This window comes from Pelophylax lessonae (genome assembly GCF_965119305.1).
Source record: "Pelophylax lessonae genome assembly, chromosome: 9".
Classification (NCBI taxonomy): Eukaryota; Metazoa; Chordata; class Amphibia; order Anura; family Ranidae; genus Pelophylax; species Pelophylax lessonae.
In genome coordinates this window covers 101,529,428-101,555,257 of record NC_138776.1, presented here as the reverse complement: position 1 = coordinate 101,555,257, position 25,830 = coordinate 101,529,428, and the positions used below count along the sequence as shown (strand labels likewise).

Below are 25,830 nucleotides of genomic sequence, written 5' to 3'. Positions count from 1 at the left end.
GGTCCATAGGCCAATCATTAGTGAATACGCCCCCCCAGTATAGAAGATAGCCCCCGCCAAATTCCTAGCATTGTAATACAGGGACATGGAAGAGAGTGGAAGCAGTTCTGTTACTTCTGCTACAAAGTGTCATTTAGCAATTTTTAGTGTGAGGAAAGGGATATCTAGTGTAGTTAGGGTGCTATTTTCCACTATAGTTAGTTTTAATAATCTAGTTTCTGTAGGGAAAGTGTTAAGTGTAAGGGGACTGTAGTGTCGTGTAGGGTTAACTGACTGACTGCTATGGCAGGGTGACAAAACCCTTCCATGTCAGGGTGACCGCTATAGAGAAAAGATAGTTTCTCTTAGGTCACTTACAGAACAGCGATATGGCTTCTCGCCTGTCTCCCAGCTTTTTGCTGCAGGCGTTTATAGGGCTTTTTTGAGGATATGTTTGGAGTCAGGCATGACATCTGAACTTCTGTGTAGGGGTATATATACATACACCCATGTCTGTATATATACACATATATAGGTGTGAAAGTAGCAGAACACTATGCTTGCGCTAATGAAATAATTAACACCAATATGTCTCCGCTCCTATCACACCTATATATGTGTATGTGTATAAATACATATAACTGTGTGTGTATATATAGCCCTATACAGAAGTTCAGATGTTTTGCCTGCCTCCAAAGACCCCCAAAAAATGCCAAAAAAAAAAAAACGCTAGCTGCAAAAACACACCTGGGTGTTTTTGTAGCTGGCATTTTTTTGGGCATTTTTTGGGCGTCTTTGGAGACAGGCATAACATCTGAACTTCTGTGTAGGGGTATATATACATACACCTATGTCTGTATATATACACATATATAGGTGTGAAAGTAGCAGAACACTATGCTTGCGAGAAATGAAATAATTATCACCAATATGTCTCCGCTCCTATCACACCTATATGTGTGTATGTGTATAAATACATATAACTGTGTGTGTATATATACCCCTATACAGAAGTTCAGATGTTTTGGCTGCCTCCAAAGACCCCCAAAAAATTCCCCAAAAAAACGCCAGCTGCAAAAACACACCTGGGCGTTTTTGTAGCTGGCGTTTTTTGGGCATTTTTTGGGAGTCTTTGGAGGCAGGCATAACATCTGAACTTCTGTGTAGGGGTATATAAAAGACCTCCAAAGACCCACAAAAAATGCCCACAAAAATGCCTGCTACAAAACCGGCAAGGTGTGAAAATAGCAGAGCCATATCCCTGTTCTATATTGATTCTAACACAAATAATATTTTTTTTCTGGTTCTGGACATGCTACAGAGCTGAAACTTCACAGGTACACGTTTTAGACCCCCCAGACACCAAATCCAAAGAAATCTCTTTTTTTTTTCCATAATTGGCTCTCGATCAAAAATGGCAATTTTTAAGAACTTTTTTTTGTGTGATTAATATAGTCCCTGGGGCATGACCCAGAACCCTAGGCACTTTTATGGGCATTTATTGGGTTTTAGGGCTTCAAAATGGTGTTTTTTGATTACCGAGGTTCGGGTCCCATTGATTTCAATGGGGTTCTGAAATCCGGGCCAAATTTTCGGGAAGTTCGGGTGTTCTGGTTGAACCGAACTTTTGAAAAGTTTGATCATCCCCAATATCTCTGCCTGTACTGACCCAGGACTTTTTATGGAACATATGCCTGTTGCCTGGACCAATACTTGGGCTGTACTGACCATATTTGAGGTTTTTCTCCTGAAATATTGTCTTAGGTTTGCTGCAAATATATTTCTTACTGTTAATAAACAGTTCTATCTTTGATTGATCAGTCTTCAGTAGAATGATTATTTGCATTAGGGTTTTCAAGCTTTAACTGTTTTGCATATTTCTTGAGGATTCAGATTTTTTATACTTGAGTTCCTAGACTTCCTTTTCTATAGCATTCTTTAGAAGGGCCTCCCACTAGTGCTATTTTAATCTATTAAATTGGAAACTGAAAGTGTAGATTTCTAAGATGGGCAGGAACAGAGCCAAGAACTGCAACTATGAAAGAGACAATACAATACGGGCAACCTCAAGAGGTATACACAGACAGAGGGTAACTCGGGACACTAGCATTCGCTGAAACCTGAAATATACAGTATTTCCTGCTTGTATTGACCCCTTACAGTACAAATCTCCTTTAAAATAGTTTTCAGATTGATTTGACAATATTGCTTGAGAGAAGTCAAACCATATAAATGTCGTGTCCATTTTGTGCTGTTAGTGTTTCAGCAGGAATGACAAGACTTAGCATTTTAATCAAATCCTAGAGCACCAGCTGATTATAGACCAACGCTAATAGAACATCTTCCACTGGCAGCCCATTGTTGCCGTAATTAGTTTAATGTGTTTCAAAAGCAAGTTTAGACACCAGTTCATTATTTCAACATCATGCCACATATAGGACTCTTAATGCAGAAAAATTCATGCAGAACATGGAGACTGTGGAATGGTGTTGATGTAGTTTTTTTTTCCTAATCCTGGATGCTTTAAAGTCATATTCATCATTGTTTATGAACAATGAGCCATAAAAATCCTAATTAAAGATGTAATTACACTGAATAAATTCTTAGCTGAAAATGAATTATAGATTTGTTGGAGGCACAGTTAATATATCAATGGGATAAACCACCCCAGTCTCCATCCATCATTTTAAGATAGACTCTGCAAAGCATCTAAATACAGCATTAACTATTTCCTAGTTAGGCGGCCTTGAAACATCAGGTTCTAGGTGGATTTGCGCAAACATGTATTTTTATAATAGAATATTAAAGCATACATTTTGGAAATAACATGAGACAGCATAACCAGAAAAAATTAGGAGGGGCTTATGAAAACAAAAAGCCCTCCCTAAAATACTGAAGCATACTATTAACATCTTAAAGTAAAAACTTTACTGGAAAAAGTCTTGGCGGCTGCAGTTGACATTTTCGGCTAATGATAGCTGCTCAAGTGGTATGCTGACCCTCTGTCTTTATTACTGTTCGTTGCTAATCCAAAAAAAAAGTATACAGATAAGGGCTTTGACTTTAGAGGTCTGTCCAGACATTAACCTTATGCTCTCAAACCAACCTCTCCCACTTTAGAGCATGTCCCTGCATTTTTTATTGCATTAGTCTTTCATCCTGGTACCGTAGAAATCAAGTTTGTAAAATTCTTTCAGGGGAAGCTGGTTAGAGCTTTGTTTCTATTTGATGCAGGCATGCCGCCAGAATAACATTTCCTGAGAGCCCTTTCCATACATAAAGTATCCTAAAAAAGTGAGTACACAATGATTGTGTGTTGAGTTATTTTGAGGGGACAGCAAATTTACACTGTTATACAAGCTGTACACTCACTACTTTACATTGTAGCAAAGTGTCATTTCTTCAGTGCCGTCACATTAAAAGATATAATAAAATATTTACAAAAGTGTGAGGGGTGTACTCACTTTTGTGAGATACTGTATACACCTATGAAACACCGGAAGCTTGACCACTTCCAAACCGCCCCACGCATAAATACTGCAGCAAGGCGGCCCCTTCAGCGTGAAATCACATACCTGTACATTTTTTTTTAGGTCCGGAATGCGCATGCGTTCTGCCAGCGACCCGCTACTGCTGTGATTGGACACATTGGGAGCCAATCAGTGGGTCCAGTGGACCCGATGTTCGCCAGCACCTGGCGATAGTTTCCGAAAGAGGCAGACAGCGGTCTGGCTATGTAAACAAGGCAGATCACTGTTCTGTCAGAGGAAGATGGAGATCTTGTGTTTCTGCTAACCAGAGACACAGATCTCTGTCTTCCCCCAGTCAAAGCATCCCCCACACAGTTAGCAAACACTCCGAGGGAACATAATTAACCCTTTGATCGCCCCGGATGTTAACTACTGTCACTGATCCCCAAAAAGTGTCACTTAGTGTTAGATTTATCCCCTATAATGTCGCAGTCCAACTAAAAATGTCTGATTGTGGCCATTACTAGTTAAAAATAAATAAAAATTCTATAAAATCTTTCCCATAGTTTGTAGACGCTATAACTTGTTGTGCAAACCAATCAATATATGCTTATTGGGATTTTCTTACCCAAAACATGTAGCAGAATACATATTGGTCTAAACTGATGAAGAAAAAATATTTTTTACATTTTTTTATTGGGTAGGTTTTATAGCAGATTTATTTTTTCTTTTTCAAAATAGTCGGTCTTTGTTTATAGTGCAAAAAAAAAAAAAAAAAAAACGAAGAAGTGATCAAAAAAGGGACATCAATTTTTTTTTTTTGAGCACAGTGTCGCACGACTGCGCAATTGTCAGTTAAAACAATGCAGTGCCGTATCGCAAAAAAATGGCCCCGTCATGAAGGGGGGGGGGGGGTTTAAACCTTCCGGAACTGAATGTTTAATCAGAATTTTCAACTTAAATGCAGAGATAAAGAAAGTGCAAGATTTTTAGACTATTTAACATGGTCTGAACAAATTATGCCTGCACTGATTGGATGTCTACCTATAAGTGGATCTCTTCTCTCTGGAGTAACAATTTTTTTTAAATGTTTTATTTTATTTTGCACTGCATGCAGTATTTATCCGATTTACAATTGGGCACAACAGAGCAGGAGAGTGAAGTATGCCCAGTAAAACAGAACAATCTATTTCCTCTTTACACAACATATTTTTATTTATCAGATAAATGGTTTTCTAATAGACAAATTATCAGTTCAGTGATATGCAGCACTGCAGAATCCCTAACAGAAAGTCCACTCAATAAGGAGTTTAACCTGGACTCCAACTTATAGAGGACAACCAGTAAATCAATCAGAGTTAACAGAGCTACCACATTTAATGCTTGTGGGGTTTATAGGATAAAAATTTGCAACTTACTAACAAAATAGAACACTACACTATTAGGCGTTATCTTAAAAAGCCAATAAAGTTTGTTCTTATTATGATGGTGAAGTCACCCATGGGCTGTTGGACTCTTGCCCTATAAGCTGCAAGTGGCCTTAAAGAGAGATCCCTACTGGATCCAGATAACTGATCAATGGTCCATATATCAGGTTTTCTTATAAAACAAAATTAACTTTGCGAATATACCCACAAAAACAAGCACTTACCTGGACCTATGCAGAAACCCGCTATAATTCCAATGACACAAACCACACTAACATACCGCATCCAAGCGATTCTTGCCTGAAAATGAACATGAACATGTCACCTATTATCATCCAGAGGATCATTGTCTGAGACCAAAAGCATTGAAGTATACAAAGAAAGATATAGCTATATTTCTCAGATGCAGCCATAGTCAAATGGTCATTCTTCAACCAGTGTAGGGTACAACAAAATCAGTTCTTATAAAAAGCATAGAAACGAAATACTCTGTAGGAACAGAGGTGCGTTCGTAAGGATTTCTCAAACCTGTCCTTAGGCTTCACCAGGAGATATTTTGTAGATTTCCTCTGAGCAGGTAAATAAAGCACCTAATTACATATCATAGTTCAAAGAACAAAGAAAACCAAACTTCAATAATGTTTTGAGGTCACATGCTTTTCATCTTCACGCTTGGGATGGTTACCTCGATAACATTTTTTAGGTATGGCTTGGAGTGCTGCCTATTATTGCATTTTGAGTTAAATAAAGCCGGTTCCTAATTGTTGCACAGTGAGAAGTTTCTCTGGTGGAACAGAGCAGTGTCTCAGTTCCAGTCCACAAGTGCCCACAACTGGTTATTTTGTCAGGTCTCCTATCAAATGAACCAGCTGGACTAATCATTGAGCTAGTGCTATAGACTCAATCAATCTGAAAGATGGAGGAAAATTTACTTTACTTATCTTATCCTATTGGTTGCAGATGCACGGATTACAGCTCATCCATCCCCAGCCTCAGTGTGCCTTGTGCAGCTATGACATTCTATTAGGTTAGTGTGATATTATGGATAGTAAGTATTCACCAATTCCAACTGTGGTGGTGGAGAAAGGAAGGGGTGGTCCAAAATTGTAGGCCTAAGGAAACAGAGCTTACAATCAGGCCCCATTAGCATTGGGCACCCTACTTCCTTCTCCATGGCCTAAGCATGCAACTCAGCTGTGCTGTTTGCACATGTATGGAGCCACCACAATGCTGAAGCCTGAGAACTGTTGGATCCTGCCTGTATGCTTAAGTGTTTGTTGCTGGAATTCACAACATGAATGCAGAAAGGATGATTTTTTTTTATAACTTTACATATTTATTTTACTTTTTTACAACCTACCTGAAAAACTAGAGCCAGAGTTATACCAGCACAGCAAAATCCCATGAAACTAAATCCACCAATTATAAGAGGCCGTCTGCCCAGCTTCTCCACTGTAAAACACTGCAAAAAGAAAATTAAAAAAAAAAAATATTTTTCAATATGACATTTTGCCAAAGAATACCAAACAGGGTCATAATTCATTATTTGGCACTGATAACACAGTGATGAGGAAATAAACCAGGCTGAACCGGAGTAGATTGTTTTTGTGTCCAAAATCGCAGTACTGGAACAGCTTTGCTTACAGGGTATCCTAAAGCTGGAAGTGATAAACATGTCTAAAGCTGGTCATACAGCCTATGGGCTGAATGGAAAAAAATCTCACAGATTCCTCTATTCACCGCAAAGGACATATCTTCTGTGGCTATTGTATTTGGACAGCTGGCCTACCAGCTCTCAAATACCCAAATAATTGCAACCGATTGGATTCGGGCACTGTTCCTCTAACAAATTTTACACTAGGCTCCTTTGATATTTAAATCGAGGGATGTCGCTCAGGAGGCAACCAGTAGGACCAACCACTGAATTGCGTTCCACCGAGCGGAAATTTCGTCAATCACCTGTACGCATTTTGTCACCAACTTGAAATCTTTAAGGAGCATGTGGGACTTCTGGTGAGGTCATTACCTCTTGGGGGAATGCAGGCTGGCTCAAGGTTAAACGGTGCAGTGGCAACTTCCTGAAACCGTACTGTGCAGTCATTCCTGGTGCTGGATGGGCACAGACCTATTGTGAGTGCAAATTTCTATGTTTTTTTTGGGTAATTTAAGCAAAAGGTGTTGCGCAATGATATTTTTATGGGTGTGTGTCTCCTATGTACTACATGCATATAGGATGACCAAATCTGTGTCCTTCTGAGGTTGTCCTGCCTTGGAGGAGGAAAACGCCATTTTGAGCACCCACTTATTAAACATATTTGGGGGGGGGGGGAATTAAAACCGGTGGAGTAGGCACACTTAAAGTCGCACGAGTTGGCATTGAAGGTTGTGAAGATTTATTGATCCTGACTGGTTTAAGTTTGTTGAAGGATTATATTGGGCTCACTGTGAATGTGTCACAGTCAGATTACAAAGATTGCTTTGCATTTTTGTATTTTTTTTTTTTTTTTTTTCAATTCAGCACCTTGTATTGCACATTTCACATTTTTACTTAGTACTGCATTAGCACACTGAGTAAGAATTAAGATTGTAGGGTCTATAAGGTTATTTAAAAGTTTTGGTAAGCGTGGCGCTCTTTTTTTTGTAATCGAATAACCTCCCCGTACGGTGGCACATGTGGCGAGTTGCAGCTACCAATATTTTCACTTTTACACTAAGATTTTCACAAATTTTTAGTCCCAGGGTTATAACTGTTATGCAAGCCCATAGGCTCGGCTGTTTTTGTACGCAATTCATAGTTGTCCCCAGACACGTATATCTTCTTGAGAATTTCTCCTCTATTTCTGTTCTAGTGACAAACAAGTTAGATTTCCCTTGTTTGGGTAAAAAAAAAAAAAAAAAAAAAAAAAAAAAAGGTGAATCTCCCCAAGAGGGGCACACATACCCAACAACCCAATAAACCTAACATCCTACACTCTCTACTCCCCTAAAAAAAAAAAAAAAAAAAAAAAAAAAAAAGGTTTTTAGATACAATACTCTTTGTGGGAAGATTCAATTACATTATCTGTTAGGTTCGGTGGTGGAGTCCCAGTGCCAGAAACGATCATTCCTATTCTGTTCTATAATGTAAGATACCACTAATGACAGCAAAATAAAAATGAAATACAAAAAAGGTCTCCTCTGCATTTTGTCATTTGAATGCCTTATTTTAAAGTTATTTAGAGGTAACAACAACAACAACAATAAAACTCTGGTCCGACCGCATCTGGAGTATTCTGTCCAGTTCTGGTCGCCAGTCCTCAGGAGGGATGTGTTGGAGCTGGAGAGAGTCCAGAGAAGGGCAACTAAACTAATTAGGGGATTGGAGGACCTTACCTATGAAGAGCGGCTGCAATCGCTCAATTTATTTTCCCTGGAGAAGAGACGTCTGAGAGGGGACATGATAGCAATTTATAAATATCTTAATGGGGATCTCAGCTTAGAAAAAAAGCTGTTCATTCGAAGGAATTGCATGAGGACTCGAGGACATACAATGCGATTAGAGGAGAAGCGTTTTAACCTCAGGCAACGTGGGGGGTTCTTTACTGTTAGGGCTACAAGATTGTGGAATTGTCTACCACAAGAGGTGGTTTCTGCGGGTAGTATGGTGACTTTCAAAAGACTCTTAGACTTACATCTCAAGGATCAGGAGATAAAGGGCTATGTTAGATGATTACAGTCACACACACCTACACAGGTTGAACTGGATGGACTATTGTCTTTATTCAACCTCACCTACTATGTAACTATGTAACTATGTAACTATGTAACACGTGGGCATGCACCAATACAATGATCAATGTAAAAATTTGTCTGTCCTCAATGTAATCATTTAATAAAGGGCACGGTTACTCTATGTGAAATCACTCAAGAGTGAATAATAGAAAGGGTGTAATCATGGTCTTCTCCGATTTTTCAGCCAATATAGGGCTTGGCATCTAAAACTGTCTGATGATTTACCAGACTGGAATGGTACTTGGCTTCAGAAAAAAAACTGAATGTTTACAACGTCAAGCACCTTTCAAAGCACTGTGAAAGTCTTTAAGAGGTTGGTGAGACTGAGGCCTAACAGGGCTATAAACATCCATAAATATATGGGCAGTATGTAAAGAATGTGGTCACAAAGCCTTTTTTCCTTCTTCAAACATTTCCCATTTTTGAGAGGCCACAAACCTATGCAATACTGGATAAATGCGATACCAGATAAATGCAAGAATATCATGCAAATCCTTATCAGATGGCATTTAATTTGCTTAGGCACTATGTGTCAAACTATTGCCATGTATTATTTTTTTTTTTCATAAAATGTTCACTTTGTCTTTCTCTGCATCTCAGTGCTGATTATCTCTTCCTGGTTGTCTTTGTTTAGGGTGGGTTTCCTAATGGTGTCACTTGCCTGCACAGTGAGCATCAGCATTGTCACCTACTGGTAAACAGTAAGCATATGTGGCAGGGTGACAACACAGGAGAGCGAATGGTTGACCGGGACAGAATGTTGTAACCGCATAACAAAGTGCCAAAACAAGCACATTTATGGCAGACTCACCGGGCATTTAATAAAGGTGGCGACTGTTAAAATTACATAGACATGTCAAGTATTTTATGAGATTTAAGTGATTGGGTTTAGATCTACTTTAATTGGATTGAAGTGTACTTGCATGGAAATGTTTTTTTGGCAGATGTGCCATTGGTCTGTCTGCTGTCCTTATGAAATGTTGGAATAATAACTGGGGCTGGGTCAAGGGTATATATTCTGGCAAAATGGTTGACAATAAAAGGCCTTCCTCTTTCCCGTCTCTTATCGTTATCAGGTGTACCCCTGGTTAAGGGCATGAAACAGAATAAAAAAAGATTGCAATCAAACAGAAAATAAACTGCAACTTAAATACCGTCTTTCTTCTTTTACAATTGATCAAATAAACTGAAGGCTTTATATAAACTACATAACAAAGAATCTTTGAAGAGCTGCATTTGCTTCAACTTTCTTTCTCCCCTCTGGAAAAGGAGATGCAGAAAAAAAAAAAAAAAGCTTTGAGCAAAACCAGCAGAAAATATTGACAGCAGAACAAATGCTTGTAATTTTATAACCAATCTCCCAGTGTCCATTGGGTGCCATTTCTGTCTCCACTCAGGACCAATCAGATGAACAGAGCTATGAGTCTGCCTGAGTGAATGTGAACCAGTTACTGCACAGCCCGTTCCTTCTGCACCACTTCGAGCACTTTTATTACTGCTCAGTAGTGGATAGTGAGGGCGAGGACCATTTAGCGGGTCAGAGTACAGTGGAATAAAGAGGGGGGATTTGCAGTAAGACAGAAAGGGGTAAATAAGCAGGATAGGGGTGGTTATAGGCTTTACATTTCACTTCTTTACTGCGATGTGTTTATTAAAGGAAGGCCGTACTGTGAGATTTTGCTCCTGGGAGCTGATGGCTCACATTAGTCTCTCTAATTGTCAAAAATCTAATTTAGTGTTATGTAGCACAGGCCAGCCCTGGGTTAAAAATATGGAAGGCGCGCGCGGTTATAAATTTGTTCGCCACTGAGGTAACTCTTAGATAAGGAGACTATAAATGGTTTAGAACAAGAGGCTGCTGGAAAAGGAAGGTCGGGGATGGGATCAAGAGGGGACACAAGACAGCGACATGAAAGCAATCAGCTTGTTAGGTGTCAATTTTTCTTTGTGCTTAAAAGGCCTAATGGCCAACACCCTTCTCGGTCCTCCATTCTGCCTCAAGTCACAATAAAGTACAGAGAGTATATCTGCGTCTTCCCACATCACTATTAAAATTCATCTTATTTTATAGGAATGATATGGTTATTACAACCAGCCTCGATGAAAACAATATTCATTGTATATTATTTCTTCACAAAAGGCAGCAGAGGGAGCAGCGTCTTTGCAAAGATTAGGCTATTTTTTGGTATGTTGACATCAGTATTTTAAGAGCATACCTTGAACCTTTAACCACTTAAGCCCCAGGTCTATTTCTGACACTTTTTGTTTTCTAGGAAAAAATACAAATTTTAACTTGTAAACTAAATAGAACCCCCAAACATTATATATATTTTTTTAGCAAAGACTCTGGAGAATAAAATGGCGGTCATTGCAATATTTTTTGTCACGCAGTATTTGCGCAGCGGTCTTTAAAACGCCATTTTTTTGGAAAAATGACGAAAAATCACATTTCACTGTATTTAAAAAAAACTAAACAGTAAAGTTAGCCCATTTTTTTGTATATTGTGAAAGATGTCATGCCGGGTAAATAGATACCCAACATGTTATGTTTTAAAATTGCGCACACCCGTGGAATGGCGACAAACTACGGTCAATAGAAATCTCAATAGGCGACGCTTTAACATTTTTTAACGGTTACCAGTTTAGAGTGTAGCTCTTTTTTTTTTAAACTATTGCTCACGCTCTGGCGATCGCAGCGATACCTCAGATGTGTGGTTTGAACAGGGATTTCATTCGCGGCTCGACTTCTGTATACGTTTTCTTTCATGCGCGAGCCAACGGTGACAGCTAACTTTTTTTTTCCCTATTTACTTTTTTTAACTTTATCACATGTTTTTTAAAAAAGACCCTAGACCCCTCCACTACACTTCCATGTATTCAAAACGCCGAAAACTGCATTTTTGAATACATTAGTTTTTTTTAAATCTGCTGCCTTTGCAGCAGAGTAACCCGGATGTGACGTCATGGATGCCGCCTCCGGGTTACGTCATCGGAGACCCAATCGAAGCCTCTTCCGGCTTAGATCGGGACTCCATCCAGCCGGCGGACGCGCCGGCTGGTTGCTCGGGTCTCCCGGTGGGACGGGAGACCCAGGCAGAGCAGCGGCAGGATGTCCCCTCCCGCTCACCCGGGTAATGTTCGAGCGGCTCCCAAGCCGCATCGGTCGTTACCAACGGAAAGCCGACCGCCGGCTCTAAACCACAGTACCAGGATGGTGCCTCTAGCTAGAGGCATCACCCCGGTATAATACCGCAAAGTCAGCCGACGTACCGATACGTCACTTTGCGGTAAGTGGTTAAACATTTGCCATAAGCCCTTGTAATAGGTTAACCAGAAGAAAACAAAAATGTCTGGATGGCCTCACTCTGATACAACTCCCATTTATTGTAATAAATAAAATCCATACAGCGTAGCATAGGTCAACAAGGATTAGTTGAGGAGTACTCACCTCAAGCGGTGTTTCTTCATGAATAATTTAACCACTTGCCAACCAGCAGCCGTACTTATACGGCGGCAGGTCGGCTCTCTCCTACGAAACAACGTACCTGGACGTCGTTTAGAGGAGCCGCTAGTGGGGGCATACACACCGATTGGCCACAGGGGGAGCCAATCAACAGGTCTGGTGGCTGCGATGTCCGCCAGGCACCTGCGATGGCTCCCCGTGGGGACAGAACGGCGGTCTGCCAATTTAAACACGGCAGACCGCCGTTCTGTCAGTAATAAACACAGAAATCCTGTGTTCCTCCTATTTAGGAACACAGTACTCTGTTTATCCAGCAAGCCTATCCCCCACACAGTTAGAAAGCACCCCCTAGGTACACCCTTAACCCTTTGATTGCCCCTGGTGTTAACCCCTTCCCTGCCAGTGTCATTAGTACAGTAACATTGCAGATTTCTACCACTGATTACTGTAGTAATATCACTGGTGCCCCCAAAAGTATCAAAAACGTCAGTTAGGTGTCCAATCTGTCCACCGCAATGTCGCAGTCCCGCTAAAAATTGCTGATCTCCACCATTACTAGCAAAAAAAAATCAATAAATAAAAATTACATAAATCTTTCCCCTAGTTTGTAGATGTGATAACTTTTGCACAAACCAATCAATAAACACTTATTGGGATTTTGTTTACCAAACATATGTAGCAGAATACATATTGGCTTAAAATGATGAAAAAAAAAAACAAAAAACAGATTACTACATTTATGGGGGGGGGGGGGGGAGGTTTTATAGCAGAAAGTAAAAAATATTGTTTTTTTCAGAATTGTCGCTTTTTTCTAATCGCACAAAAAAAAAAAAAGCAGAGGCGATCAAATCCCACCAAACGAAAGCTCTATTTGTGGGGGGGGGGGGGGGGGGGGAGAAAGGACATCAAATTTTAATTTGGGTACAGCGTCGCACGACTGCACAATTGTCAGTTAAAGTACCGCAGTGCCGTATCGCAAAAAATGGCCTGATCATTAAGGGGCTAAAACCTTGCAGTCCAGAAGTGAAGAACAAAGATTAACACATGTCATTCAAGTGTGCTTTATTCAATATCAAAAAAGTAGTAATTGGATTGGTTACCATTGGACATAACAGAAATTTTTTTATTGATCCCCAATATTTACCTCTATGAAGCATGAATATAAAGAAATGAGATCATTTCTAAAGCTGAACATGTACAATCTAGAAAAAGTGAAGCGAACACCAATCAAAAGCAGTACATTTAGCATTGACATAGTTAGCGTAGTGCTGTTTGTGTTTCACATCACGCAAATCCTAAAAGAAACTCTACATTAACCCTTATTACAGCCCCATATTCCTGAAATAGAAACAACAATCTTTATAGCACTCCACCAAAAACAATGCCAACATACTGCTGCTGCTGCTGCTGCTAAGAACTGGTCATCCGTGATCAACACCAGCTCTTTTTATGTTCCAAAGGAATATGGAGAGAAATGAAAAAGCAGCCAATGATCTTTGACCTTTTCTAAATGTAGCACTGCCCCCTAGAGGACTGCTGAGAATTGAACCTTCTGGATTCCCCTGGGTTACCCGTAGCAACAGTCTGTGGAAACGTTTCACTTTAGATGCTTGGCTCAGACAATGAACAGTCCAGGCGATTTGTTTTTTATGTTTTATTTTGAACTGGGATGGGAGAAGGGATGAGTGGGATACTCCAACTATGAAGCATGCACAAATCGGAGGACAACGAGCTGTAGTGCGTGGCAAAGCCGCTGCTTTACCTTGTCTCTGAAGTGAAGATAAAGAATATGATCCTGTCTTGGCACCCCCTTTCTCACTTGCTGTGGGTGCTAGCTCCTGTCCACTGACTACACTGGAGCGGTCCCCTTCCTGGGCAGACCCCTGGCAAGCTTCCAGATACTCACAGACCCAAGGTTGCTCTTCCTTCAACTCCACTTGTCAGCATCCACTGGACCTCCTGGCTCAGCACCACACGTCTGGTTCACTAGCCGACCACCTGTGACCACCTTCCATACAGACAGAAGGAGAGACAGCCGTCACCCTCCTCCAGGGACCTGGCTTCCTGCCCAAAGACACCCTGTCAGATGTGCCCTTGGCATTTATAACATATCCCAGGATGCACCACTGTTTGTGCCAACCCACTGGGACAGTTACAAAGCCCGTTTGTCACTGGCTGGGTTTCCTCCACTGTCCAACAGGCTCCCCTATTGGATACAGTGGGGACACTCCCTCAGGCCAGATGAATCACAAATGGACACATGCAACAGGCATAACTACTGATCAGGCTCCCCTGATAAGCAGATGGAGCAGACTAGGATTTGCCTGCTGCTCCCCTGTTAAGCAGGCAGAGCAAACTATTCTCCTTCCTAGCACCTATCTAGGAGGGTGCTACATAAAGAAAATAAAAATACTAGTTGCCTGGCTGTTTTTAGCACTAGCATTCTCTGACTAAATAACCTGGTAGTCAGGACTTTAGGATCTACATAACAGTTTTGAATAAGTGGCTCAAAAAGGCACTGGAGCCTTTGGACCAGCAAACTAGCCAAACAGATAGCATTTTCCATGTATTTCTCTTAGCACAGATTTAAATAATCCCACTATGGATTTCATGGGCCACAAAAATAACACTGCTACTACTAATAGGTAAGCAATTTAAAAAGGCTCAATTTTCCATCTGTGCTACCAGGCACAGAAAACCTAAAGCCAGCATAGAATATCTCGAAGCATAGTAGCCGGGTATTAATTTTACAATAATGTAATCATACAAGCCAAATTAAAATATATTTTTCCTTTCGGTTATATGTATTGTATTTTTGACACAGAGTACAGCTTGAAATCCAACCCCAATTTCTGTAGACGAGGTCTCCATTTTTACCAGATTGAAATACTATACGTAAAAAAAACAAATACATGTTAGCTATTCTTTTACACATCGCCATTAAAAGCTGGACCCAAGGCACATACAAATGATACAAATAAATGCAGCTCTGTATTCATGAATAAACCATTAACTGTAGCTAATAAAACTAGTGATCAGGTGTGCTGCGTGCAAATAGGAGGACAAGAAACATAATAGAGCAAACAGAGATATGACCTCATCAACCCCCTTCTGCTCCTTCACTGCCCATTCACCAGTCTGGGATTGGAGGGGGACATTCCTGTAACTGAAAATGAGGTCATCCACCTGAATGTGCTGTGTGAGTGGGGTGTGTTAAAGTGGGTATAAAGCCTAAACATTTTTACTTTAATGCACTCCTTCCATTAAGGTAGAAAATATTTTAGGTAGTAGTATCCCCCTCACCCCCTTGCCTTGTATGCACCTCAACAAGCTGTCTGCATTGACGAGTCCCTGATTAAATTTTCTGGCCGCCTTGTTGCGAATTTACGAAGGAAAAGATAGCAGTGTGGAGCACCCCCCCCCCCCCCCCCGACTGCCCAGACTACATAGGGAGCAGGAGCAAGATTGTTTGGGACTTGGGTGTCATCCTTATTCATGAAGGGATACCATTTATCCATGGACAATTATTGCACAAGCATGCCACTTTAGACTCCTTTTTGTTTCTGGAATTGGCGCATGTTGCACCGTGCGACCTAATCCCCGGGGCTTCCCCCAACAGCTCGTAGATTCCCCGACTTAGATGGGGGGAGAGAGCCTGCTTGAAGTGTAATAAAGTGAAGTGGAGGGACACACAGAATGTTTTCGTTCTGTCTTCCATTCAAGCAGATACGACTGTCCAAATTACAACCGCGACTGGTGTTGTTGGGAAGCCCCTCTGTGTCCACGAATACATCCTTAACATGGGAGGGGTGGACTTCAACAACCAGATGACAGTGCCGTACTTAATTGCCTGTAAGGCCAGACGCTGGTAAAAAAGGTGTCTGTAAACTTATTTCAATTGGCTCTGCTGAACGCTTATGTGCTATACAAAAATGCCAGGAAGGAAGAAGTGGATCCTTCCTAAAGTTCCAGGAAGAGATCATCACAGCCCTTCTGTATCCAGAAAGTGTTGTGGCCCAAATTCACACAGAAGATGTCGTGTCTGTAGAAAACATGGATATGGGCGTGACACGTGCTATTTTTGTCCCTTCTGTCCTGGCCAACCTGGTCTCTGCATCGGGGACTGTTTCCGTTACTACCACACACTAGTGGAGTATTAGTATAGGGTACAGCACGGCACAGTCTAGGGTACACTTTCACACAGGGTCTCGAAAGATGTTAGATGGCTTTTGCATTTTGAAAGACCCTAGCCTGGTATGTTTAAAGTTTTTTTTTTACAGTTACAAAAAAAAAAAAAAAAGTGTAAAAAAAAAAAACAAAATAAAAAATACATTAAAAAAGCCAAAAATTATTGTCGTTTTGAGTTAATGTTCTGTTCTTACTGTACTTAAAACATTACAGTATAGCAGTATATTATAGTTACTGTGCTTTTGGTTACCATTGTTTGCTTTGCAGGTACACCCATCAGCTGCAGCACTTTTTTTTTTTTATCCTGACAGCAACTGCGTTTGCGCTCAGCCTATAAGTAAATCAATAAATGTAGTGCTGTAGGTGTGCTGCCACGCAGCTTTAACTGTCTAGCAGTTGTTTTTACATGTTATGCTATGTTATTGGTATCTTCCTTGCACCCCTGCTGTTTCTGGCTAGTTGGTTGCTCCCACCTCCATTTCCTGCTGTAACTCCATTTTGTTTAGTTATGAGGAGACTGCAGAGAGTGGAAGCTGTGTAACTTCATTGGAAATTTACCTATGGAAAAGTCTCTATGTTTATGCCTTTGCTAGCTTGAAGCATAAAGAAGCAATGGAGAACACCTCTGGAGTCTTTATTCATTGAGTAAACTATCTGTTAAAGCCATCATTCAACCTGCTGCACACACTTTCAGACTGGGTCTACAAGAAGGTCACAGGTACAATCGATGTTGAGACAGAACAGTCAATTTCCAAGAATCCATCACATGGTTATCTTTGCAGCTTCAGAAAGTAAATTCCAGAAGCATCCATCACAGGTATCTGCAGCTTCAGAAACGTGAGTAAACACTTGCCTGTGTGTCACCAGAAGCATTACTCTGCATATGAAACCAGCCACCTACTGAATGCTTCATTACTGTTACAGCCTTCTGAGCTGAGCTATCCAGTCTGAACCAGTTGCAGCACTAGCTAGCTATTGTCACAAATACCCAGCTCCTCAGCTCAGCCTGCTTACTAACAGAAATCACTACTTACAGAGCTGAGCTCTGGCAGATTTCTAACAAGACACCAAAAATACAGTACTTTTTATGTCTGACAGATTCCACAGAGTTACCTGCATTTAGTCAAGATAAAGCAGACTCCTTACTTCATTCTCCTCGTCCTGTTAGAGCCCCTCATCCATCTTTGAAGGCAAGGGAGGTTTATGAAGCAAGTAAGGAAGAAACATCTAGTAACCCGACTGCATTATGGGAAAAGACTTTAAGTTGTATAAACAGCCACTAATGAAACTAGCAACAATTCTGAGCAATTGAACACTGCTCTCTCAAGGGTTAAGAAGGCATTTGAGAATTATAAAAGACTTTCTGAGAAGTACTATTCCCTATTGTCACATTCCAACATACAGGAAGCTGCATTGGAATTAAAAGACTTTACTTCTAATGACCAGCAGAGGCATAGTACATATCTTGAAGCAAAGGCACAGATAGAAGGTAGATTAGCACAGCTACATGAAACTACATCCTGTAAATCTGCTTCTTCCAGACACTCAGGAAAATCATCTAGGTCTGTCCGCTCATATCATAAATCTTCTAAGTCATTGCGGTCCTGCTCTATAAGGTCAATACTGAGCGACCAAATACTCAAAGCTCGCCAAAAGGTTGCAGTAGCCCAGGTTCAAGCCGCCTGCTCTGAAAAAGAAGCAGCCTTCAAGGCAGAAGCTAAATGCAAGGAAGCCGAAGCTAAACGCATTCAAGCAAGGATACAAGCAGAAACAGAGGCTCAGCTAGAAATTCTTCAGAAGAATAGAGAAAAGGAAGTAGCTTTAGCAGAGTTATCTGTTTTGGAACAAGCCCTATTGGAAGAAGAAGGAGCAGCTTGTACCAGCTTGGCTGCTTGTCAAGACCCTGTTGAAAGGACCCTACAGTTTGTCTTAACTCAGAACCACGACAATACAGTCCCACCTACAGTTGGAGATTCTTCTCATAATCATCCAGCAAGTGGATCAGAAGGCAATGTGTCGCCAAAGCAAGCTGGTCAACTAGACACACCTACTAACAGAGACCCTCCACAACTACCCCACGTCACAAAATCAAGTGAATCAACCTATGCAGCTCATGTGCCACCACAACCCTATGTGCATAGAGATTACAAGGGCACAGCAGAAGACTACAGAATGAACACTATACCCCCTTTGATACAGCTCTCTTTAACTTCAAATGCTCAGAGACCTTCAGACGACAGACCCTTACCTAGATTAAACCTATCTGCAACACCTTTCTCTCTACTTACCAGCCAACATCATATACCAACCATGGTCCAAGATGGCGCACCATCAGTACCCCCTGTGGCTATAAAAACTGAAAGTACTGACATTGCAGAGTTCAGGAAGTATATGATTCGACGAGAGTTGATTACAACTGGACTGTCTAGATTTGATGACTGCCCAGAGAACTACAGGCGTTGGAGATCTACCTTTAAGGCGGTAACCAAGAACTTGGACATTGAACCTCAAGCAGAACTTGACTTACTAATAAAGTGGTTGGGGCGTCAATCTTCAGAACAAGTAAAGAGACTTAAATCTGTCTACATTTATAACTTTAAAGCAGGCCTTGATGCTGCCTAGGAACGTCTAGAACAAGACTATGGGAGCCCCGAAGTCATTGAATCTGCCTTATTCCAGAGACTAAACGACTTTCCTAAGATCTCTGTTAAGGACAATCATAAGCTTAGAGAGTTAGGTGACCTCCTTCATGAACTTGAAATTGCCAAGTTAGATCCTAGTTTACCAGGTCTTAGCTATTTAGACACTGCTCAGGGCGTAAATCCTATTGTAGCAAAGTTGCCTAGTTATCTTCAGGGAAAGTGGACTAGTGTAGGATCAAAGTATAAGTATGAACATCATGTTTCCTTCCCTCCCTTTTCTAATTTAGCAGAGTTCGTGCGGAAGGTTGCAAGATCCAAGAATGACCCAAGCTTCTTCTATCCAGATACAACCACCATTCCTTTAAGTACTTCAAGGGGTATTGCCACCAACAGTAAATTCAAGGATTTAAGGCATCCTATTGCCGTGAGGAAGACCACGATAGCATCCAACGTCTTAGCTACAGACATTAAAGCAAGCAATCTTAAATCAACAGTGTCCTATTCATAATGCGCCAAACTCTCTATAAATGTCGTGCATTTAAGGACAAGCCTATTGAACGCAAGTAATTTCTCAAAGAGCATAATATCTGTTTTAAGTGTTGTGCATCCTCCGATCATTTAGCTAGAGACTGTAAGATCGCCATCAGATGTTTTCTCTGTAACAGTGCCAAACATGTGGACGCTCTTCCTTCAGACCTGTTCAAAAGGAAACCTTCACCCGGCAGCAACCCCAAGACTACATCAGATGATGGCGGGGAGAGAACTGAGCAATATGCCAACCCCGTAACCACAAGGTGTACAGAGGTATGTGGAGAAGGGCTTCATAGCAAGTCTTGTAGCAAGATATGTATTGTAAGGGTTTTTCCTGAAGGATGTCCACAAAATTCCATAAAAATGTATGCCATACTCGATGATTCATTTTTTACACAATGCTCATCATTATCGCTTTATAACCCCTATGGGTTTGATGTGGCCTTTATTGCCGATATACTGACATTTAGATGGTTTTTTATGTCTTCCAATGCCTAATGGTATTTGATGAAGAATGTATTTTATTTTATTTTCTATTCATAATTATAAATTATTTTATGAATGTAATGGGTTCTGTATAATATTCATTTGTACAATATTTATTTTTATATAATGCCCACATTATCCTATTTTAAATTAATGATGAAATACAATGTGATTCTATTTCTTATGATGGAATGTTATGGGAAATATACATAAGAGTCCATTACCGGAAGATCTCATATTCAACCGATCCTATATTTAGGCTATTTATTCCAATTGTCTTATTTAATTCCATTTTCGATGTGGTTCTGCACATTGACCAAATAGGTTGGAATCCCGGCCCATTTGCCTTTTGGAGATCTGACTTTGCGATATGTGTCTACATATTGCGATAGCTAGTGTGAATTCTGGGTTAATTCCCTTATGGGATTTACTACTGCTATTGTTATTGTTTATTTACATCCTGTTCCGGTCCATGTTGAATGTTCCGGGTTACCATAGTTCAGATGGCGGTAAGGGAACTTCCGGTCATCTATTCCATTGCTATTTATAGGTGGCGTCAGCACGCCGCCCGTACCTTTGAGAATATCATCTTTGATGAAACGCATCAGGACGCGGCGTGCTGACGTCATCCCTACGTATCTGTCTACGAAGGACGGGCGAGCGGAGCCGTCCGGCCGGCGGCTTGTACATCCCTCTCCATCCATGCACCCTTCTTCTGATGTTTTGTGTTTTTCTTTTTGTGCAATAAATTTGTCTTGGGTTTTACGCTATGGCTCTCTCCTCTGTGTTCACTGGTTAACCCTTGACTTACAACTTGAGCCCTTTGGTGAAGTCCAGAGCAGAGGTTCCAGCTGATTTATTCGATTCCTTACCTACATACCTGTTGGGCTGGCGGAGTCTACATTGGAGTTTTTAGCTGAGTTACTTGCACCCCTGCCTATTCATTTGTGGAGTCGGTAAGAGTATCTACACATATCATCGCTCACCCGGTCTGCATGTTCGGGGTCTCCCCTCCCCCTTCTCTATGCTCTCCATATTGTCTATCTGGTAAGCAGCCATTTCCACTGGGATAGGTGTCCTACATACTTTTTGCTATCCTCCATGCAGCATTTGGTAAGGGGTACCTACGGAGTCTGATGGTGTTGGTGTTTCATCTATCTACATTGACCCTCCTTTGCATGAGACCTGCTGTGTTCACATCACTTGGGTGTTGTCTGTTTTTTGCCGTTTTTGTTTGTGGTTTTACGCTATGGCGTTTGCCCTTTTTTATTTCTTATAACTCAACACATACGCTGCTGGAGATCCACATCGGAACCACCAGGTCCCCTGATCCCCAACTTCTGAAGTTTGGAGTTACCCTATATTATCTGGCCATTCTTTTTTTTTAGAATTCTGGTAAGCGGTACCTGCACAAGGCGTGAATTGATATTTCGGGTGCTATTCCCATTTATTTTTTGGATTTACACTATGGTGCTTGTCTTTTATTTTCAATGTCCCATTGAGGAGACGTACACTGGAATTGGGAGAATTATTGTGTCACAACCTTGAGGACAAGTGGAATTACCCATCATTTGGCTTCTCTTTATTCAGCTTTTGGTAAGTCTCCACATTCACAATTTGTCATTGGACATTTATGGACTATTTCATTTGATGGTTCAACTCACAGCGCAACTTATTCTTTATATACACTTGTCCTTGTACTCCTCACATTGTTGCTGCCACACGGCTTGACACCATCTGAACCAAGTAAGTTATCTTGGTTTTATCAGACCACAGGACACGGTTCCAGTAATCCAGGTCCTTAGTCTGCTTGTCTTCAGCAAACTGTTTGCGGGCTTTCTTGTGCATCATCTTTAGAAGTGGCTTCCTTTCTGAGACGACAGCAATGCAGACCAATTTGATGCAGTGTGCCATGTATGGTTTGAGCACTGACAGGCTGACCTCCCACCCATTCAACCTCTGCAGCAATGCTGGCAGCACTCATACGTCTATGTTTTAAAGACAACCTCTGCATAGGACGATGAGCACGCGCACTCAACCTCCTTGGTTGGCAAAAGCAAGGCCTGTCCTGAGTGGAACTGGTCCTGTCCTGTTAAACCGCTGTATGGTCTTGACCACCGTGTTGCAGCTCAGTTTCAGTGTCTTGGCAATCTTCTTATAGCCTAGGGCATCTTTATGTAGAGCAACAATTCTTTTTTTCCAGATCCTCAGAGTTTTTTGCCATGAGGTTCCATGTTGAACTTCTAGTGACCAGTATGAGAGAGTAAGAGCGATAACACCAAATTTAACATACCTGCTCCCCATTCACACCTGAGACCTTGTAACGCTAACGAGTCACATGACCCTGGGGAGGGAAAATGGCTAATTGGGCCCAATTTGGACATTGTCACTTAGGGGTGTACTCACTTTTGTTGCCAGTGGTTTAGACATTAATGGCTGTGGGTTGAGTTGTTTTGAGGGGACAGAAAATTTACACTGTTATACAAGCTGTACACTCACTACTTTACATTGTAGCAAAGTGTCACATGAAAAAATATAATAAAATATTTACAAAAATGTGAGGGGTGTACTCACTTTGAGATACTGTATATACCACAGTTTGTAGATGCTATACCTTTTAAAACAATATCCACTCATTGAGATTTTTTTTTTATCAAAGACATAGCTAAATACATTTTGGCCTAAATGTATGACAAAAATTGAGTTTATTGATTTTTTTTTTCTTATGAAAAAAACAAAGTAGAAAATGGTCTTTTTTCATTTATATCGCAACAAATAAAATCCCAGTGCTGATCAAACACCATAAGAAAACTATTTGTGGGGGGAAAAAAAAAGGACATAAATTTAATTTGGGTACAGCTTTGCATGACTGCAGAATTACCAGTTAAAGTCACGCAGTGCCAAATTACAAAAAATGGCCTGGTCATTAACCGCTTCCCCACCAGGCCTATTTGACACTTTTTGTTTACAAGTTAAAATCAGTATTTTTTCCTAGAAAACTACTTCGAACCCCCAAACATTATATATATTTTTTTAGCAAAGACTCTGGAGAATAAAATGGCGGTCATTGCAATATTTTTTGTCATGCGGTATTTGCGCAGCGGTCTTTAAAACGCCATTTTTTTTGGAAAAATTTTGAAAAATCACATTTCACTGCATTTAAAAAGTACTAAACAGTAAAGTTAGCCCATTTTTTTGCATATTGTGAAAGATGATGTCACGCCGAGTAAATAGATACCCAACATGTTACGGTTTAAAATTGCGCACCCCGTGGGATGGCGACAAACTACGGTCAATAGAGATCTCAATAGGCGACGCTTTAAATTTATTTAACGGTTACCAGTTTAGAGTTAGAGTGTAGCTCTTTGTTTTTTAATTATTGCTCATGCTCTGGCGATCGCGGCGATACCTCACATGTGTGGTTTGAACAGCGATTTCATTTGCGGCTCGACTTCCGTATACGTTTTTTTTGTGCGCGAGCTAACGGTGACGGGGGCAGCTACGTTTTTTTTTTTTTTTTTTTTCCCCATTTATTTTATTTATTTTTTTAACTTTATTACAGTTTAAAAAAAAAAAAAAATCTGATCACTTTTATTGCTGTCACAAGCAATGTAAACATCCCTTGTGACAGCAATATGCAGTACACTTTATGGAGGGATCGAGGGTCTAAAAGACCCTAGACCCCTCCACTACACTTCCCTGTATGCAAAACGCCGAAAACGGCGTTTTTGCATACAGCCGTTTTTCAAATTTGCCGCCTTTTGCAACACACTAACCCGGAAGTGACGTCATGGACGCCGCCTCCGGGTTACGTCATCGGAGACCCGATCGAAGCCGTTTCCGGCATTGATCGGGACTCCATTCAGCCGGCGGACGCGCCGGCTGGGTGCTCGGGTCTCCCGGTGGGACGGGAGCCCTGGTAAAAGCCACGGAAGGCGGCGGGAGGGGGGGGACGTCCCCTCCCGCCCCCCGGGTAACAATCGAGCGGCTCCCGAGCCGAATCGGTCGGTCCCGACGGAAAGCCGAACGTCGGCTTTAAACCACGGTACCGGGATGATGCCTCTAGCTAGAGGCATCATCCCGGTATACTCCCGCAAAGTTTACGGACGTCATATGACGTCCGCCCAGGGAGAGGTGGTTGAGGGGGTAAAACCTTCCGGTCCTTAAGTGGTTAAACAGTTCATAGATCTGTTTTTATTTGTGTATTTAGCCATTGTATTTAGCTGTTTTTGTCACATGGTCAAAAAGATTAGTCTCTAAAATATTTTAGAAGGGTAGAACAAGGATTGCAGAATAGTTAGGGGCATGGTTTTTTTTTTTTACAGACTGTACAATAAAAGGTAACATTTAAGCAATTCTTTACCTTGAGCACTTACCCCAATCATGCCAGCAATTATCTCTATAGCCCCAGTCCCCACTGTTGTGTATGGGATCTCAGGTAAAGGGACGCCAGCATTCTCAAATATAGAGTTGGTGTAGAACCAGATCTGCAAATAAACATAGCTTCAGAAATCAGTCATCCAAACAAATGAAAGGGCCACTTTATGTACACGTGCACAAATCAGAGTCAGAATTATTAAGCCTGCCCCTTTTCTAGGTTCTGGATTGTGCTATGCATAGTCTTTTTTTTTTTGTGAAATTGCAGCTTGTTAGTGGATAAAAAAAAAAAAAAAAAATTAAAACTAAAACATAAAGCCCAACTCTGGGAACCTTGAAAATTATCCCCACACTGCAAGGGTTATTTGCAAATTTTGGTCAAGGTGACTTGTTAAAAACATTTACTTACCCAAACCTACACACAGCCAGACTAATCTTTGCAGAGACATGATGATGCCAAGGGACAGTCCACTAGAGCTTTAGCCAGGCCATACATTATGAAATCTTCTTTTCCTCAGGTTAAAAGGAAAGTATATTGCTTGATTCTCCCATCAGTACAGTGTTTTTAAGGGGGAATTCCTCCTGTTGAGCCATTGTATTCTGACAGTGGGAGGTTTCCCTGCGGCCAGAATACAATGATCACCGCCAGTGGCTACAGCCACTGTTCGTGATCAAAATAAAAAAAACCCTAGCAAGCTGGTTGTGCTGAAGTCAATCGATAGCTCAACTTAAGTACAACAAGCCTGCCAACAGTTGGATTAAACTGCGACTGATTCGGCCAAATTCCAATCCATCTATGCCCAGCCTATGGTTGCAATGCCATCCCGGGAAGTAGAGGATTAGGCTAGTAAAAGTGCTTTTACTCTCTCCTAGAACAAGCAAATCCTACTGCATGAGATCATTTTCAAGTCTCCCAGAGTTGGGAATTAAAGTGGATGTTTAGGTTGTCCTGAGCCTTACATTTTATGCTACAGCATTTTTTTTTTTTTTTTAATATCAGACACACTTTCTCTGCAGCAATCTATAGTGGTTTATTCAGCCTGTAGCAGTATCAATGAATAAAATGGCCTAAAAAACAGAGTTACTCTTACCGGTAATGTCTTTTCCAGGAGTCTTTTAGGACAGCCACCTCAGACGCTGGCTCCCCCCTTCTCAGGAAACACCACCGCAACCAGGTAGATTTAAACCCCCTGTCAAGCCGGTGCCCTTCAGTTCTCCAAGAGTACCTCAGGCCAGCTGGGGACACACAAAGACATATCATACCAACCTCCATTCTTCTGACCATCTTATGCCCAGAACTTTTTCGGGTGGGTAACAGTGCTGTCCTGAAAGACTCCTGGAAAAGATGTTACCGGTAAGAGTAACTCTGTTTTTCCCCCCTTGTCTTTCAGGACAGCCACCTCTGAGAGGATAAGCGAGTAATTACCCCTAGGGTGGGACCAACGCTTGAAGGACTTTGCGCCTAAAAGCCTGATCTTTAGCGGACAACAGGTCCA

At 41.2% G+C, this 25,830-nt stretch overlaps 1 protein-coding gene across 1 annotated transcript in view; it reads right to left on the bottom strand.

Moving 5' to 3' along the window:
* The window catches only part of LOC309563537 (solute carrier family 2, facilitated glucose transporter member 9-like), a 117,885-nt gene that overhangs the window by 12,721 nt on the left and 79,334 nt on the right, over positions 1-25,830 (bottom strand). Inside the window, exons 8-10 of the mRNA XM_082267989.1 lie at positions 24,334-24,444; positions 6,237-6,338; positions 5,101-5,176 (exon numbers count right to left, since the gene is read on the bottom strand). Of these exons, the coding sequence (XP_082124115.1) occupies positions 5,101-5,176; positions 6,237-6,338; positions 24,334-24,444 (289 nt within the window). The remainder of the gene's footprint in view (positions 1-5,100; positions 5,177-6,236; positions 6,339-24,333; positions 24,445-25,830) is intronic.